Source organism: Sciurus vulgaris (genome assembly GCF_902686455.1).
Source record: "Sciurus vulgaris genome assembly, chromosome: 2".
NCBI classification, from domain to species: Eukaryota; Metazoa; Chordata; class Mammalia; order Rodentia; family Sciuridae; genus Sciurus; species Sciurus vulgaris.
In genome coordinates, this window is record NC_136462.1 from 111718201 (window position 1) to 111737293 (window position 19093).

Genomic DNA, 19093 nt, shown 5'->3' on the forward strand with positions numbered 1-19093 from the left:
TTTAGTAATGTTGACCTGATGAGCATTTAGCTGCTTTTAATATACTGATATTATAAAGAAGCTGACAATAAAGATTCTAGAACTGCTCTGTTCAATATAATAGCTATTTGCCACATGTGATATCTATGCACCTAAAATAGGGCTAATACAAATTGAGATTCCTATAAAAGTAAAATACTAGATCTCAAAGACTCAGTTAAAAAAAAAAAAGTAAAACATCTCCTTAGTATTTCTTATTGACTACATGTAGATATTACTAAAATTTGTTTCACCTGTTTCTTTTTTAATGTGGCTACTATAAAATTTAAAATCATAAATGTGATTCATTTTATTTGGACAGTTTTATTCCAGAACATACATTTTTAGTTATTTGTACATTTCTGAAGGACATTTATATGAAACTGGATTCTAAAGGGTAGATCACACACACACACACACACACACACACACACACACACACACACACACTTTATTAGTTATATTTTATTTTTTATCAGTTTTATCAGTACAGAAACAAATTTTTTAGGAAGACTGTTGGGGAAAATAGTAGTCTCTTTCCCCCCCCGATTCTACCATTTTCCCTTCTTTACAGCTGATGTCTTTCTTAAACACATATCTTCAAATAACATATATTTTGATTTTTCATTTTTAGGCATTACATTCACAAGTATGGCTTTTCCATCATTCTATTATCTTAATACATTTTATACTGCAATTTTGGCTACATCAATTTCTAAGTGTTTACACTGTGGCTATTAAGAGCTATTTACAACTGAGCTAGGGAGTATACCAAGGTTATCTTTTCTTCTGTATAATTTCTTTTTTTAAATTAATAATTATCTTTTTTTTATTGTACACAAATGGGATACATGTTGTTTCTCTGTTTGTACATGGAGTAAAGGCATACCATTTGTGCAATTATAAATTTACATAGGGTAATGTTGTTTGATTCATTCTGTTATTTTTTCCCTTCTCCCCACCCCTCCCACCCCTCATTTCCCTCTATACAGTCCTTCCTTCCTCCATTGTTGCCCCCTCCCTAACCCTATCTCTAATCCTAACACTAACCCCTCCCACCCCCCATTTTGTGTCATCATCCACTTATCAGTGAGATCATTCATCCTTTGGTTTTTTGAGAGATTGGCTTATCTCACTTAGCATGATATTCTCCAATTTCATTCATTTGCCTGCAAATGCCATAATTTTATCATTCTTCATGGCACAGTAATATTCCATTGTATATATATGCCACAGTTTCTTTATCTATTCATCAACTGAAGGGCATCTAGGTTGGTTCCACAATCTGGCTATGGTGAATTGAGCAGCTATGAACATTGATGTGGCTGTATCTCTGTAGTATGCTGATTTTAAGTCCTTTGGGTATAGGCCAAGGAGTGGGATAGCTGGGTCAAATAGTGGTTCCATTCCAAGTTTTCTAAGGAATCTCCACACTGCTTTCCAGAGTGGCTGCACTAATTTGCAGCCCCACCAGCAATGTATGAGTGTACCTTCCTCCCCACATCCTCACCAACACCTGTTGTTGCTTGTATTCTTGATAATCGCCATTCTAATTGGGGTGAGACGGAATCTTAGGGTAGTTTTGATTTGCATTTCTCTTATTACTAGAGATGTTGAACATTTTTTCATATGTTTGTTGATTACTTGTAGATCTTCTTCTGTGAAGTGTCTGTTCATTTCCTTAGCCCATTTGTCGATTGGGTTATTTGCATTCTTGGTGTAGAGTTTTTTGAGTTCTTCATAGATTCTGGAGATTAGTGCTCTATCTGAAGTATGATTGGCAAAGATTTTCTCCCACTCTGTAGACTCTTTCTTCGCATTGCTGATAGTTTCCTTTGCTGAGAGAAAGCTTTTTAGTTTGAGTCTATCCCAGTTATTGATTCTTGCTTTTATTTCTTGTGCTATGGGAGTCCTGTTGAGGAAATCTGGTCCTAAGCCGAAGTGTTGAAGATCTGGACCTACTTTTTCTTCTATAATCTGCAGGGTCTCTGGTCTGATTCCGAGGTCCTTAATCCATTTTGAGTTTAGTTTCGTGCATGGTGAGAGATATGGGTTTAGTTTCATTCTGTTGCATATGGATTTCCAATTCTCCCAGCACCATTTGTTTTTCTCCATTGCATATTTTTGGCACCTTTGTCTAATATGAGAAAATTGTATTTATTTGGGTTTGTGTCCATGTCCTCTATTCTGTACCATTGATCTACCTTTCTATTTTGGTACCAATACCATGCTGTTTTTGTTACTATTGCTTTGTAGTAGAGTTGAAGATCTGGTATTGCGATGCCCCCTGCTTTGCTCTTTCTCCTAAGGATTGCTTTAGCTATTCTGGGTTTTTTATTCTTCCAGATGAATTTCATAATTGCTTGCTCTATTTCTGTAAGGTACGTCATTGGGCTTTTAATTGGAATTGCACTGAATCTGTATAGCACTTTGGTAGTATGGCCATTTTGACAATATTAATTCTTCCTATCCAAGAACATGGGAAATCTTTCCATCTTCTAAGGTTTTCTTTAATTTCTTTCTTTAGTGTACTGTAGTTCTCATTGTAGAGATCTTTCACCTCTTTTGTGAGATTGATTCCCAAGTATTTTATTTTTTTCAAGGCTATTGTGAATGGGGTAGTTTTCCTAATTATTCTTTCCAAAGATTCATCACTTATGTATAAAAATGCATTAGATTTATGTGCATTGATCTTATATCCCACTACTTGACTGAATTCACTTATGAGTTCTAAAAGTTTTCTGGTGGAATTTCCCGGTTCCTCTAAGTATATAATCATATCATCAGCAAATAGGGATAGTTTGAGTTCTTCTTTTCCTATTCGTATCCCTTTAATTTCTTTGGTCTATCTAATTGCTCTGGCTAGAGTTTCAAGGACAATATTGAACAGAAGTGGTAATAATTATCTTTTAAAAATTATTTTTACTTAGCTCTTTCCATATTAATTGCTGATCACTAATTTTACCCAAACTCCTATTGATTGTAGTGCTGGGGATCAATCCCAAGGCCTGTACATGCTAGGCAAATGCTCTATCATTGAAGTATACCATCAGATCTCTGTTATTCATTTAAATAGTTTCTTTCACAATATTCTGACATTATCAGTATTCTAGCCATTTGAGAGTGAAAACTGCTCTCAAAGTCTCCTGACAACCTCTGGTGCAGGCTGCCCTCTTCTACTGGCATACAGCTGTCACTCCAAGATATCCTAACTTTATCATAATATTGGGAATTTCCTTTGAGTATCCTCTTCTAGCTTCATGAGAAGTAAAATGTTTGATAGCACCAATGTTTTAAAATATCTTTGTGAGGGGTGGTGGTACATGCCTGTAATCTTAGCGACTCAGAAGGCTGAGACAGGAGGATTACAAGTTTGAGACCAGCCTCAGCAACTTAGCAAGGTTCTAAGGAACTTAATGAGACCCTGTCTCAAATTTAAAAACTGAAAAGAGCTGGGGATATAGTCCAGTGATAAAGCATCACTGGGTTAAAGCCCCAGTACCAAAAGAGAAAAAATTAAAAACAAACAAACAAAACCCCCCCAAACATCTTCATGCACCAGACTGATAGTTTGGCTGAGTGTAGAATTTCTAGGTTGGAAACAATTTTCCCTCAGATTTTTGTAGGCATCATTCATTGTCTTATACTTCAAAGCTATAGTAATTCCTGGACTTTTCTTTGTATATGACTTTTCTCTCTTGGAAGCTTAAAGAATCTTCTGTTTGTCCTTAGTGTTCTGAAATTTCACAATGATGCATCTTTGTAATTCTATTATCCATTATGCTGGGTTCTCTGAAAACAAATCTAGGAATTATTTTGCTAATGATTTCCTCCCTTCACTTTCTCTGTTCTCTTTCTGAAATTCCTACACTTAGAATTGGATATCTTGGGTTCTCCTCAAATCTTAATCTATTTTTTTTCCTATTTTTCATCTCTTTCTCTGTTCTACTTTCTCAGAGACTTCGTCAACCTTATATTACAATCTAAGGAGTCGTAAATTTTATTATGTTTTTAATTTCCAAGAGTTCTTTTTTTTCCCACATTTTTAAAAAAACAATGCTGTTGTTGTTTGCCTTAGTCTCTTTCTTATTAAACACTTTCTTTCGAAGTCTGATAACTCTTGATTATCTACTCATTTTAAAAGTGGGGGGAGGCACACTAATTGGCACTTTGAGAACATAGATAGGACTTGACATATATGAATTGTACTATGGGATGACCTGGTTGGCCATTTCAGTGAGGAAACAATGCTGTCAGTATCCTTAGATGTTTTCTTTAGTGATGGCTTATTTTCTTAGAGCATATTCTTTCAATCTCTTGCCTGGGGCTATGGGTATAGCTCAGTGATAGAGAGCTTTCCTAGCATGCAGGAAAGCCTGGGTTTTTGATCCACAGTACCACAAAATGTAAAACAATAAGTAAATGACAAAATTCTAAAAAAATGTTTTGCCTGGAAGGTACAAACCTGGATATTGGCTTTCTGAAACATTAAAAGGGGAAAGCAGGCAGGAAGTATGCACACATTTACTTAATCTCCCTCTTCTCAGTACAGTACCTTGTCTCCAAAGGTACCTTGTATCTCTTAGTTCAGAGACCCTCTCTTTTGCCCTTTCTAGAGAATAAATCTTTCATTTTTGCTGTGGGGGGAAGAGCATCGAGGGATATGTGAATTCTTAAACAGACTTTCCTCACTTTAGTACAACCTCTCTGCCCTACCTTCACCTACAGACAGCAAATTCCTGTGTCTTTGGGGAAATTTCCCAGTGTCAACGGGCTAATTTTCACCATTTCCCTCCACTGGTTCAGGAATCAGTTTTCTTCATCTATTTTTAAAATTTTATTCTTTTTAGCTATGATACAAAATCAGGATATACCTTAACATAAACACAAACACATGTAACCCAACTCTCTCTAATTCACTTCCCAGCACTTCCCACCTGACCCCCAGGATTCAATTTTCTTGGGACTCCTAAGTCATTTAATAATTGCTCATCTGCTTTGAAAGTTCCAATATGTTGTTGCCCTCTTTTCTGTGTTCTCCATCTTTCTATGGACTTATGCATTTAAAAAAAAAAAAAAAATTCTTGGGCTGGGGTTGTAGTTCAGTGGTAGAGCACTGTCCTAGCATGTGTGAGGCACTGGGTTCAATCCTCAGCACCACATAATAATAAATAAATAAAATAAAGGTATTGTGTCCATCTACAACTAAAAATATTTTTAAAAAATTACTTTGCCATCGTTTCAGGAGAGGATGAAAGGAAATAAGAACTATGTGTGCAATCTATCAATTTTACCTAGACATTCCTAGGACTTCTTTCCTTCAAGCCCCACTTGAGGTCTTTACAGGGCTAAAGGTGTCTCCTAGCTTTCTGTGAGAAACAAGATCTTTCACTGAATCACTCCTTGTAAAAGCATATTCTAGAAGATCAAGACTATCCAGATGCATTTCTGCATGCAAAGATTCACTTGTAACTTCACTGGTGATATCACTTACCAGTACAAGAAAAATATTAAAAATAAAAGATTAAAAATAAAATAGTATACAAAAAGTTAAAAGATGCAAGATGTTTTTGGTATTAAACAGGGAAGATACTCTCAAACTAGCCCAAATGAAATTAGAAGTAATTTTCGAAGACCACACATATTCCAGGGAGAAAAAAGGAAAAAATCCAACATCCTGGGTACCTACTCCAAACCAAGTAACTTATGCCAATCAGCATTCTCAGCTTATCATGTGCTAAAGCACATATCTTCATGGAATGAGCTATACATGCAGTCCTCTAGTCCTCTATCCAAACATATGTCAGGTCTTTACAGTTCACAGACATGACATGAACACATTACTATTTTGATGTTATTGCTATAGTTTATCAGGTTGTAGGACTAGGTTATCTCAGTATCAGAAATCAAACATATTTTTTAGTCAATAACAAGATGAAGCAATTATCTCAACAAATGACTCTTATTCAAGTCCACCAAGACAAAAAAATCAGCGCACAGATATTGAGTTAACTATAGAAGCAGCTCCAACTTGCTCTTAAGTGTCCATTTTAAAGGAACCCAAGTTTCAGAAGAAAGCCAACATTCTACCAGCCAAGCTGGGAATGCCAGGAAAAGGCAATAAAGGCAGTTAAGTACCTGCACTGATCCCCCATGGCGGTCTGCAGCCAAGTGAGACGTCAGGTATGAGGTATTGGTCTGCCGGCTGGGCTGGATTTCCCATTCTCCTCGGCGCTCTGACGATGCAGTCTGCTCAGGCATTAGGAAGCATGAGAGCAAGATATGGAAGGAAAGGTGAAGCAACAGCAAGCATAAACAAAATCAAGAACATTAGTGCCCCTGTAGGTTTTGGTTTTGTTTTGGATTTTAAACTAACCAATGCTGCAAAGCACTGAGAAAAAGTTAGCATGGCTACATTATTTCAGCCTGATGAGCCAATACACAAGACTATATATAGCACACCATCCTCATCCAGACACAAAAAACCAGTAATGACCAAAAGCAGGGAGGAAAAGGGGGATAGTCAAAAGCTGGAATCACCTTTTAGCTTCCATATTAGTAAAATTTAAGTAGGCCACTGAGCAGACCAATTTCAGAATTTTAAGATTGTTGAACAAAGGAAGACTCATACTTACAAATCATTTCACTGACTAAAGATCTGAACAGATAGTAGTCACTAAGGAAATCCCTGGATTAGGAATCAAGAATCATATGCCTTTTCCTTAAATAGGGAACCTACTACTCTCAACATTAACTTCCACGAGACTTCCTACTAAGATAAAAGGAGCAGTGACAGAAATATGCTTTTTTATCTAAAAGAATGAACAAATTATCTTTTCAAAAGCAGATTCATATGTCAAGAATAAACGATGGGGAGATAAAAAGTCTTGATTGTTTTCTGGTTCCCCTAGTTAACAGCCTCAAGTTTGAAATTAGAAAAAATTTACATGAACACTATGAATTATTTTCTTCTAGAAAACAAAAGGCAGATCTTTTCTCAGCAAAAGGGGGGGCCTCCAGTTAAAAACCTCTTTGGATTGCGCTTTCACCTTTGCTGTCATTCAGGCTCTCTTCATTCCTTCTTTACCTGTTTTTTAGATCTCATACTATTCTGATCTTGCTCATATGTGACTTTTGTTCTGAAGAATCTGTTTAGGTGCCTCTTCCCCTGCACCAGATGGCTGAGGAGGTGTTAACATCATCATGCTCAGCTGTAACAGTCCTAAGGCTCTACAAAAATGAAAAATGAGTAGTTGAAGAGGCAGCAAAGAGGGATTAATAAATCAAGTTTTAATTGCTGCTGATATAAACAACAGCAGGGGCTGGGATATGCTATTGCTGCTCTGTATGAAAACCAGTAAGGTTCCTATAAATCTTAGAAATGTTTGTAACTATAAATATATTCTATAGAAAAGAAAAGGAAGAGTAAGAAAGCAATGATTTGAGGCTTTTTATTTACTCTTCGCTGTAGGACTTCACTGATGAGAGTTGCTTAAAGCTCATCCACAAGTCACCTAAAAGGCATTTCCCATGAAGCAGGTACAACTTACTCATCATTATTAATGGAAATGAAGTCACATGGGTAGCAGCACTACAAAGGATGCTGACCACGTTTTCTCTGATATTCCTTGGGGAATGAGCAGATTCTTTAAGAAGGTGGCTGTTATTAACTTGCTTGCTATATAATCTTACAGAAGAGGGGTTCGGTTTTATACTGCTATTCTTATTAGAGAGAATAAAAAATACCCCAAACGTCACCACCATCCCTATTCTTTCCTCTTCTTCTTCTCTTTTTTCCTTTACAGAAACGGGGTTTGAATTCAGAGGCAGTCTACCACTAAGCTACATCCCCTACACACAATCCCTTTCTTTTTTTTTTTAACTTTGAGGCAAGGTCTTGCCAAATTGCTCAGATGAGGCTGGAACTTGTGATCCTCCTGCCTGAGCCTCTTGAGTAGCTGGGATTACAGGTCTGAGCCAACATGACCATCTTACTTTCATTTCTTCTGCCAACAGATATTCAGGTATTTCATTTTCCAAAATGAGACTGTGGTATATGACATAATCATACTACTTTATAAATTTACTAATGGTATCTATACTCTTATACCACTTAATTTATTCTGACTTCTACTAAATATCCAAGAATATACCCATTCTTTTAATATTAGAAGTAATACCTATAACTAATATCTATTAGATTCTCTGGGACATTTTTGTGTGTGTGTGTAATATTTAAGTAGAATATTTAAGCTTCTACACTATTGTATAACACTGTCAGTTCTCCAAAAATTTAAATGCTTTTAAAAATCCATACAAGTCACTTAGTATTCTTTTGAGCTTGACACATATTCAATTTAATTACTTCTCTCTCATGATTATGCTCTGTTTTTTGCATATTTTTAAAGGCATATAATATTGAAAACTGCTGAGAATGACATTCATATACATTCTGTGAGTGTGTGTGTGTGGAGGAGATTGAACTTAAAGCCTTGTGCAAGCTAAGTAGGTGCTCTACCACTGAGTTATACCCAGACTTCATATGCTTTCAAGGTTAAGAAAGTCCTGAGTGTTAATCAGTTATTATTTCCATTTTTACTGAACTGTGTATCAGAACTCTGGTTTGGTGATACTATGTGATTCACAGGACTATACACTAGTTCATATTAATTCTGGATAAATAATTTCTTAGAAGAATTAAGATTTTTGTTTAAATGAAACAGCAAGACATTTTTCAAATGACTAAAAGTCATATTCCATCTCCAGCCTCAAAGCAATGTGCATTTTTACCTTTTAAAGACAGAAAAAAAATTAACATTCCAGATTTCTTCATAAAAGCTTCCACTTTAACCAAGGAAAGACACTGCATCATACTACAGCCCTCCAGTGCCTTTCATATGCACTGAAAGCAATAAAATGAAGTGATAAGAGTTGAATTTAGGGGATGTTTTATGGCTTTGGACACTACTTTCATTAAAATGCTAAGCTTTAGGGCAACTATCTTCTGGAATTTAAGGGCTGAGACTGGTACCTAAAGACCTATGTTAGAAAGGGCTGTTTGTCAGTCTTAGAAAGCAGCTGAATGCATAGAAGCTGGATGAAACCAAGGATGCTGACAACTACATATTCTGCTAGTATAACTAGCAAAGTATTCTAGGCCTAGGCAACATTGTATACATAGAATCTATAATTAGGCATAATCAGCACAGTAGCTTGTTAGACTAAGCAAGTCAGTGGAGATCAGCATGTAACTACTTCATTCTTAAATATCACACACACACACACACACACACACACACACACACACACACACACACACCTATCTAAAAGGCAATCAAGAGGCCCATGGGTAGAGGAGTCATTCAGCAAGATCAATTTCTCCGCATTACTTGAAAGACAGAGGTCCACATGGAGTGTGTAAGTTCCCAATGGCAGAAGCGGAAATCTCAAGTAGTGGTACCGCCCTGGGGGAACGCTTTAAAATCTTCAGTTGTGATTGCTTTACCTGTGTAGAAATGCTTGGTTTACTGTGCAGTAAGTAATGTGGAAAAAAGAAAGCAGCAATTCAACATAGAATATATTGAAGGCAAAACTAACAAGAAGCACCTAGGAAGAAATATGCAAGACTGGTGAAAAGGTGAAAACCAGCACCTATGCCTATGGCAAAAGAAATGATGGTGAATATCCTTGCAGTCATTTGGCAGGGATTACACTAACAACAGGGGTGGGAAATTGCTGTCTGAAAACGTCTCAGCTACCACCCCTAACTGGCTTGAAAATTATTTCAAATTTCTATTGGAAATAAAGCTACAGTTCTGACACAGAAGGAAGATAAACATTTTTCTCTTGAAGCAAATAAATCACCAAATCCTATTCTTTGTATGAAACTAATTTTGAAAAATTAATTGATTACATTTACAAAGAACTTTACCCATTTCGTTTTATGGCTCCAAAACTTTTAATAAGTTGCCATCTACAAAAAACATTTTGGCCTCTCAAGTCAGTCTTCTTAGCTTTATTAACTGTCTTCAACTATAAGAAAAATAAAGATTGAATAGTACCAAAAGGTTAGCAAGGAATATACTAGATCATATTTTGTTTTATCATACTTTCAAGATAAACTATTTTTCTTTTCTTAGTGCAGGTAAGTAAAAAGCAGAAAGTATGGGGCAGGACTAATAATAAAGCAAGCATTTTAAGAAATTCTGGGTGGGGTATATAGATCTTGACAAGACAGGGAGAGTGGTGCACACCTATAATCCCAGCTACTTGGGAAGCAAGTACAATAGCAATGTTGAGTCAGCCTCACCAAGTTAGTCTCAAAAAAAAAAGAGCTGGGGATGCTGAGAGAAGACGATCACAACTTAGAAAGACCCTTGGCTTTCTAATCCCCCCCCCAAAATAAAAATAAAAATAAAAATTTTAAAAAGACCTTAACCAGTAGAGAACAAAATAAAAAATAAAAAAGAGCCAACAAGATTACTGAAATGTATACTTCAACAAAACTAAAAACTTCTCTATTTAGGTAATGAAATAGAACAAATTTCCTTGTGCCGAACAAGGGTTACTCTATGCAATTCCATCACTTATATGTCAACAATGACTTCCTGTATTCTACATACAAACTTGATCAAATATGAGGGATACTTAAAAATCACTGACAACACAAACAACCTGGAAGAGATTATGTCAAGGCTCAATACTACATATACCCACAGAAAATTAGGAGTATCGATTCTGTGAAACTCTTAGGAAAAAAAAAAAAAATGAAACATGAAACATTCTAGAAGTATGCAACTTGAGCCGGTACATGCCAGCAGTCTCAGCTACTCAGGAGGCAAAGGTGGGAGACTGCTTGAGCCCAGAGGTTTAATGCCATTCTGTGAATACAGTGAGATTCCCAACTCTAAAAAGTAAGTAAATAAAATTAAATAATTAGAAATTTGCAAATGGTCTCATATCCTTATTCAAAATGGTATAAAACACTACTCTAGGGATAGTACAAAACAATCCCCCTGATGCAATTACTCCAGGATCACCAAGTCTCTTCTTATAAGGAGATGGCTCAGGAAATAGGTATCTGCTGAAACACAAAACATTGAAGAATGTGTGCAGCAGAAGAAATTAAGAGCAGAGGTAAGCAGCAGTGACTAGGTGACAGGACAGGAGAAAAAGGTTTTGAAGGTTTGCATTTGTTTGCTTCAATGCTTCCCTGAGAGTTAAGGCCCCAGAATGAGGAGAGGCCCTATCCTGCACTAAGCTCAATGCTGGGGAGTGATCAGGTTGTGCATGCAATCTCCACACCTGTGCTCCAGTAGCATGTCAGGTAACTAACTACACGTTGGGTGGAAGAGGCAAGTGATCTCTGAGCAAACAAATCTCACCTTCAATTAGCAAATCCTGAGCCTCATTGAGAACTAAAAAGTACTCTGTAAAATCAAGTGCAGTAATAAACACCTCTAATCCCAGCTATTTGGGAGGATGAGGCAAAAGAATTATAAATTAGAGGTCAGCCTTAGTAACTCAGTGAGACCCTGTCTCAAAATACAAAATAAAAATGGACTGGTGAATGTAGCTCAGTGGTAGAGGCCACTGCATTCAACACTGAGTATAGAGGGAAAATAAAAAGTACTCTGTAAAAAAAAGGGAATGGAGAATTAATCATCTGGTATTGTACTGGACATTTACAAAAAAGATGTTTCTTTTATGAAGACCTCTAATTACTTTAGCTACTTGCCAGTCTGGCCTCATCTTTTGGAAATACTATGCTCCTAACAAGCTTTATTCATTAAGCATGACAGCACTAAACCACAATGCATTTTTCTAAGGCTATATATTCCTTAAACCATTCCGTTGGAGTCTAGGCACAAATAAATACATCTGAACTACTCTTACTGGAAGATCATTTTCTTCAGAATTCAATATGATTTGATTTTTAATTTTGTTGCTTACTTTTAAGAGTAAGGTATTCAGTTAGTTTAAATATGGTTCTTCTGGAAGGATAAAAGATCAGTTTTAATGATCTTGAGTCACATTCCTCTTCCTAGTTACACTGGAGAGTTTGCAAAGAATAACCTCTCTTAAATATATGCTGCATATTCAAGAACAAATGAATAACTTTCATTTTGGGATTCAGTTTCAGTAGTAGAATACAATATCTGTTAGTTTAATAGCTCTTGAAGGCCAATGTGACTGTAATCTCAAAACAGGATCTGTTCTCTCTAACTTTCTAGGCTAAGTAGCTCTTCTGCCTCATAGGCCCACAAAAACCATACCAAATAAATGGGGCCAATGGGAGAAAAAGAAACAGTATCAAAACCAAAGAAGTGCTTGTCATTTGAGCCACCCAGTCTACGGTGATTTGTTATGGCAGTCTTAACTTGCTAAAACAGTAGCATTTGAATGAATTAATGTAGTAATTTTGAGGAGAAAACTAAACATCATGGTGGTGAAAAAAATTGCTAAACCTTCGTATTGTATGTTTGTGTAGCATTTATATGAGTAAGGATTGTCAGAGGCTTGGAGTAAAGTTCTCAAAGAGCACAATGAGTATCTCCACAGGCATATCCTAGTCAGTGCAATATTCTATATTAGTATATTGAACAAGCATACTGAATAAAACTTTTGAAGTTTAATATGTTGCCCACTAATAATCAAATCTATGGATACGTGTGCGACTTAATCCCTCACTGAATAAGATCAAAGAATCTAAGGAAGTTTTGGGCAGGTGGAGAAAGTAAGAACTATGAAAATTTTCGACCTTTTCATGCTGAATAGTAATACAGAATTTTATACAGAGAAATCGGAACCATGAACTTACCATATTTGGAACTGGGAATGGTAAAATACCAAGGGTAAAATGATAGAAAAGACTAACCCATTCAGATCTTTTTGAATAGATCTAGCTTTTAGAAATATTTATCTAAACTCATGATTTCATTTCCCTAGGCAAAATTAATATTTAAAATTTGCAAGCATTTACTATTAAAATAGTTTAGCTTGGTGAGGTGGCATATGCCTGTAATTTTAGAAACTTAGAAGGCTGAGGTAGGAAGAACACAAGTTCAAGGCCAGTCTTAGCAACTTAGTGAGACCCTGCCTCAAAAAGAAAGGGCTGGGGCCAGGCACAGTGGTATATGCCTGTAATCCCACCGGCTCAGGAGACTGAGGCAGGATCGAGGGTTCAAAGCCAGCCTCAGCAATTTAGTGAAGCCCTAAGCAAATCAGTGAGACCCTGTTTCTAAATAAAATACAAAAAAAGGTGGGGATGTGGGTCAGTGGTGAAGCACCCCAGGTTCAATCCTGAATATCAAGAAAAAAAATAAAAAAGTTTAAAAAGACAGATCTACTATATGTAAGTTTAAATGCAATTCTTTGGGAACCACATTTGGGGTCTATTACTACATTTAAGGCCAAAACAGAATTCAATTCAATATACATAAAATCTAGACCAGCAAAGCACAATTTCCTCAGAACATGAGGCAAATAGATTCTCATTGTGTTGTAAAAGAATGTGATTATCTGAACTTCTGTATTTTATTTTTCCTTTTTCATAGTAAAAAAGAGAAGATTGAGAGATTGAGCCCAGGAGGGCTCTATTTCTGAGCTACATTCCCAGGCTACCACACCCCATCTTTAAAATTTATTTTGAGACAGGGTCTTGCTAAATTGCACAGGTAGACCTTAACTTGTGATCTTCCTGCTTAGCCTCCTGAATAGCTGGGATTATAGGCGGGCAACATGGCTTGCAGGTATGAACTTTTTTTTGCAGCAAGACTACTGAGTTGTTTTTTGTTTTTTACATCCCTTCCCTCGAGCAGATAATCTAGCCCTTCTTTGGCTGCCTAACACAAGCAGAATGGTTCTTTGTGGAAATGGAAAACAAGCCAGAAGAAAAGTTAAATTTTTTTTTCCATGGAAGGTTAAATAAAAAACTGTATTATAAACAAGATCTGATTTCATCAACACTCTTTGTTTGACAGATTCATTCACCATCATTCATTCAATTATTTATCAAGTACCCAGACACTGATTTTGTGTTAACAACAAAAATCTCTACTTTCACAGGGCTTATATATGAGAAGATGATGGACTCAGATAGGTTAAATGCCCTATGGTCAAAATTTTGGCATAAGTTAAAACCAAGTTATGAGCTCCTATTCTTTCTCCTCTACCTCTTAGTATGGGACTAAACTAAGCCTGTTAGCTTCCAGGCCTGTTAGCTTCCTCTACTACTGATGGACAGATTTACTTAGAACAAGGAGAGTTTTCAAGCATTATCATCAATGCCATCTCTATACCTTGACTCCCAAATATCTTTCTAGCTCTCTTTTGAGAAAGACCCTCTGTCTAATAGACCTCTTCTTTTTATCTGGGGTAGGGAGTGTTCTGTGGATTAAACCCAAGGGTTCTCTACCACTGAGCCACATCCCCAGGCCTTTTTATTTTTTATTTTGAGCCAGGGTTTCACTAAATTGCAAGTCTAGAACTTGTGATCCTCCTATGTCAATCATGGGGATTACATCTGGACACTAGACTTTTTCAGGAGCAATACTATTTCAAACTCAAGATACCTGAATTCAAATTCCAAATAAATTCCTCCCCCAACATTCCTATCTCTAATAGTAGTAACACCTGCTTTCAAATTATCTAGGCTCAAAATTTCAGCAACAGATTTGACTCATCCTTCTTTTTCTATCGTCACATACATGTGCTTGCAAATTGTGGTAGACTGCATCCCTGTAACATTTTCAATTCTATTTTATTTTCACTACTTTATCCCATCTAGGTTTCCTTTAGCTCTCAAGGAAATTCGTGGATGCCTTCTTATTGGTCTCTACTCTGGCTGTCAGGATATTACTGCCTTCTTGGCCAAAAGATTTCCCAAGCAAAGTTTTCATCATTATTATCACTCTGTTTAAAAATCTTAGTCTGGGGCTGGGGTTGTGGCTCAGTGATAGAGCACTTGCCGAGCACATAAGAAGCACTTGGGTTCGATCCCCACCACCACATTTAAAAAACTAAATAGACAAAATAAAGGTATTGTGTCCATCTAACCAAAAGTTTTTTTTAAAAAAAACAAAAACTTTTAGTCCCTATTTGTACTGAAATTAAGCACCAACACTGCAGCCCAACATTCCAGGAGCCTCATCAAATGGCTCCAACCTATTTTCTTACCCTCGTTTCCTATGACTTTTTTTTATTCACCTCAAATATTTTAGCAAAATCAAACTAGATACATTTATTGTTGTTCATGTATTATTTCTACTTTGAAAACTTTGTCTATCTCCACTTAATTCTTCCAAGAACATTTTAAATGCGGCCTCTTTCATGAAACAATTTGTCACCTTCAGACTAGATGAAATGTCTCCCTTATTCAAACCCAGGTGAGATGCTTATCTGTTTTGCCTTGTGTTGTATTTATCTGGCTACTTGGCTTATCTGTCAGCTTTTCAAGGACAAGGACTCCATATTTGGTATCCAACAGGATATACTTTCACATAGCAGGTCCTCAGCTCAGATTTACTGAATCAAAGTTGCTGAGAAAAGGTTAGCTGTCCCTGAAGTAAATATCTTTCAAGAAAAAAAAATTCATTTTCTTCAGTAACTGATTTCAAAACCTGAAAAGGATTAGTTTGGAAAAACAAACTGTTTTCAAATCTTAGAGTAATAAAGGGACATGTTTGGCTGCAAACACTCTCTGCCAAAAAAGAAAAAGAAAAAGAAAACCCTGAAGATGGAACAAAAGTAATGAAACCATAGCATAAGACGATGTAAAGGCTGAACAGACACTAAAAATCATTTACCCCACTGAAGACTTTTACCCAGAGGACTTGGAATCCTGCTGGGAAGGAAGTGTAAAATTTACATTAATGTAGGGAATTCCAATTCCATAGCAGTCATGGGATACTAAAAACTGTAAAAGAAGCAAGGGAAGAAAATCAACCAACCGAAGACAGACTTTCAAGAGTCAACAATTCAAAAATAAGCTATTGACTGACCGATAAGATTCTCCTAAATAATTATACACAATGATGATTCAAAGATGGTTCTTTAAAAGTAGACCTGAAATTTACTGTGTAAGACCTTTCTGCACTGGCAATCCAGATTTTCAACCATTTTCCCCCTGCCATACTTTTAAAATTCATTGAAAATAACAGCATTGATTATGAAGCAGAAAAGATAAGCTAAAGGAAACATGTTTAGGTTCAAATAAGTTCTAAATTTTGAGCAGGAATATATGTTGATTATGACTTTGCCGATTACTTGTCTATTTTTTCTTTCCATACATTCTTCTCTCTAAATGTATTTTGTTATAAAATAATAAAACTTCATTATAGCATATTTTGGGAAAATATTACTCAGAGTACTACTACTTTCAACAGTAATTCTGCTATTTTGGCATTATCTCCTCCCATTGTTTGTTGATTTTTCCTTCCCCTAAGGGGAAAACATGAGGGGTTTATAATTTTATGTTTTTCTCTCTTCACTATACAAACCATTACAAGTTGCTACAGTTTTCCTAAATGCTGTTTTTAGCAGTTATATAATATTCTACTAAATAAATATCTTACAATTCACTTTACTATAATCTAGTTTACTCAATATAGGATTTGAGGTGGATCCATTATTAGTACCTTATAAAGAATAGCTGGATCAGGGCTGGGGATACAGCTCAGTCGGTAGAGTGCTTGCCTTGCAAGCACAAGGTCCTGGGTTCAATCCCCAGCCCTGCGGGGGGGGGGGGGGGGGGGGGGGGTAGAATTGCTAGATCATTCCTAAACCTTTGCTCTGACACTGCAACAGTCTTAGGCACATAACTTAACCTGCATTTTAGCTTGTTTTATTATGACTGATTCCAAGAAATAAGATATTCTATCAGAGAAGATAGCAACTTCATCAAATTACTTTTTAGAGAAATTCTATCAATTTACAAAGTCAACAGCAATCTACAAGTATCAGTTTAACTGTCCCCTCACCTGCACTGGGTATTATTAGCCTTTAAGAGAAAGGAGGAACAGAGAACAATTGTAGATATCAACAGTATTTTGTTGTCAAATCAGAAGTCAGTCAAATTGTTAAGTCTTAGGCAATCACTTTCTTGGTTTTGGTGGTGCTGGGATCCAACCCAGGGCCTCACATATGCTAGGCGAACATTGTACCACTGAGCTACACTCCTGACCCCTCGTGTCCCTAATTTTTAGGTGTTCTCTAACCCGTTTTTCCAGTCTTTACGCATTTTTTTACCCATTAGGCACACATTTTGCTGAGAATATATACCTATTGGTGAGTGATCTCTATTTGTCAATGTACTTCATTATACATGTACATGTACTTCTATATGCTATTCACAACATATATACTTGCACCTAAGCATCTATGAGATGATATATGTTTTATGTTATTTTGTAAAAATGTCTGTTAATATAAAAAAATGTAAGGGTAGGAGGAGGGGGAACAAGCTAATTTTGATATATGATGATTATATGCAAATATAATGCTTATTATTTTTTGTTTATTAATCTAGCAGGGTCTCCATTTTTGTCCTAGAACTATAGGTGATATAAAAATACTTTGTCATAATTACTTCTCAATCAGTTAGCCCTTTCTTTAGTTTTTACTTTTTGGGGGGTTGAGGGGCAGGGTTGAGGAATGCACCCAGGGCCTTGAGCATGGTAGATAAACACTCCTACCATTGAGCTACATTCCCAGTCCTTCTAGAAAATGTTGTCAAGTTTATTGTATTTGCCTCCTCTGTCTTTAGAATGAGAGAGGTCCCTCAACTAGATCAAGATCATTAATTTTGGGGTTGGGGTTGTAGCTCAGTGGTAGAGTGCTTGCCTGGCATGTGGGAGGCACTGGGTTCAATCCTCAGCACCACATAAAAATAAAGAAATAAAATAAAGATATTGTGTCCATCTATAACTAAAATATATATAATTAAAAAAAAAAGATTAGTTTCCCAAATAATGAATAGCAAAGAACTAATGATGAGGCCTTCTCAGCAAAGGTCCCTCTATGATCTTGGCCAGCTCTAGAATTAACTTGGGTACAGTGACATGGTGTAGTGTGGAGGTTCCAGTTCATGCTCAGGTCAGCTGGAAATCTAAATGACTTTACACCCAGCAAGGAAAATTCACAATTGGCATGAGCTCCAACTGGACTGCAGATGAGACCCAAGGTGGGCTATTGGTATATCCTGTCCATCCAGCAGGTCCTTTGGGCCTGTGGTAAACTGCTTTGGATTCTAATTCATAGTTAGTTTCCCACTTTCAGCCAACACACTCTGACAGACCCAGATTCTCCAGACCAGATGTTTCATATAAGGCACCTGGCTACATCTCAATGCAATTACACATACCCTGAGGGTTCTAGAATGTCATATCAAACCAGTGAGAAGTTGTGAGCCTACATACTAATGCACAGAAGCTGGATAATCTGAGTTTTAATGTTAGCTATGAAGACAGCGAATGTCTGAAACAATGAAGGACCAACACATACCTGATTCCGAAGAGGCTGCTGTTGTGATGGCCGATCCCTGTGTGTGTGGCTCTCTCGAGTTATTGCAGATGCACCAGAATCTACATGAACTGACCCTACTGGAGTAGGCTAGAAAATGAAATAAAAGTCAAGTGGTTAAAAAAAAGCCTACTTGATGTCTCTGTAAAGGACAGTACCATTCTAATTCTCATGGAGTAATAGTAATTCTTTTCAGCTGTCAGGAGAAATTTTAAGTAATCTTGCCTTCTTAGTTTGCTCATCTGCAAAAGGTGGTAGTCTGGACCTAAATAGTTCACTGGAGAGTAGCTTACTTTTGAAAGTAAAAAAAACCATCCTATGGCAGTATCTGTTAGCATACTCTCAGGAACTGTGGACCTTTGGCTAGAAAAGCAAATCTAAAAATTTATTATGGTACTGGGTTCCACTCCTACAGAAGCCAGGTACCATAATAGCATATGTAGTGTCAGCTTCTGAAACATTCAAATGAAATCTCTAAAAATCTGTGTTAAATTCTAAAATATCTCAGGATATACAAGTTATATTCTTAAAAATGTACAATTCCTACTTTCTAACT

General features: G+C 36.5%; 1 protein-coding gene across 8 annotated transcripts in view; it reads right to left on the reverse strand.

Annotated features, from left to right (window-relative positions):
• CSNK1G1 (casein kinase 1 gamma 1) overlaps positions 1-19093 on the reverse strand; it is a 165149-nt gene that overhangs the window by 19896 nt on the left and 126160 nt on the right. For 6 of the 8 annotated variants that reach the window (XM_079125712.1, XM_079125706.1, XM_079125708.1 and 3 more), the window contains 2 exons: positions 18520-18627; positions 6157-6267 (listed from right to left, as the gene is read on the reverse strand). In XM_079125712.1, coding sequence (XP_078981838.1) covers positions 6157-6267; positions 18520-18627 — 219 coding nt within the window. The other 2 variants (XM_079125713.1, XM_079125711.1) reach the window with 2 other exon arrangements.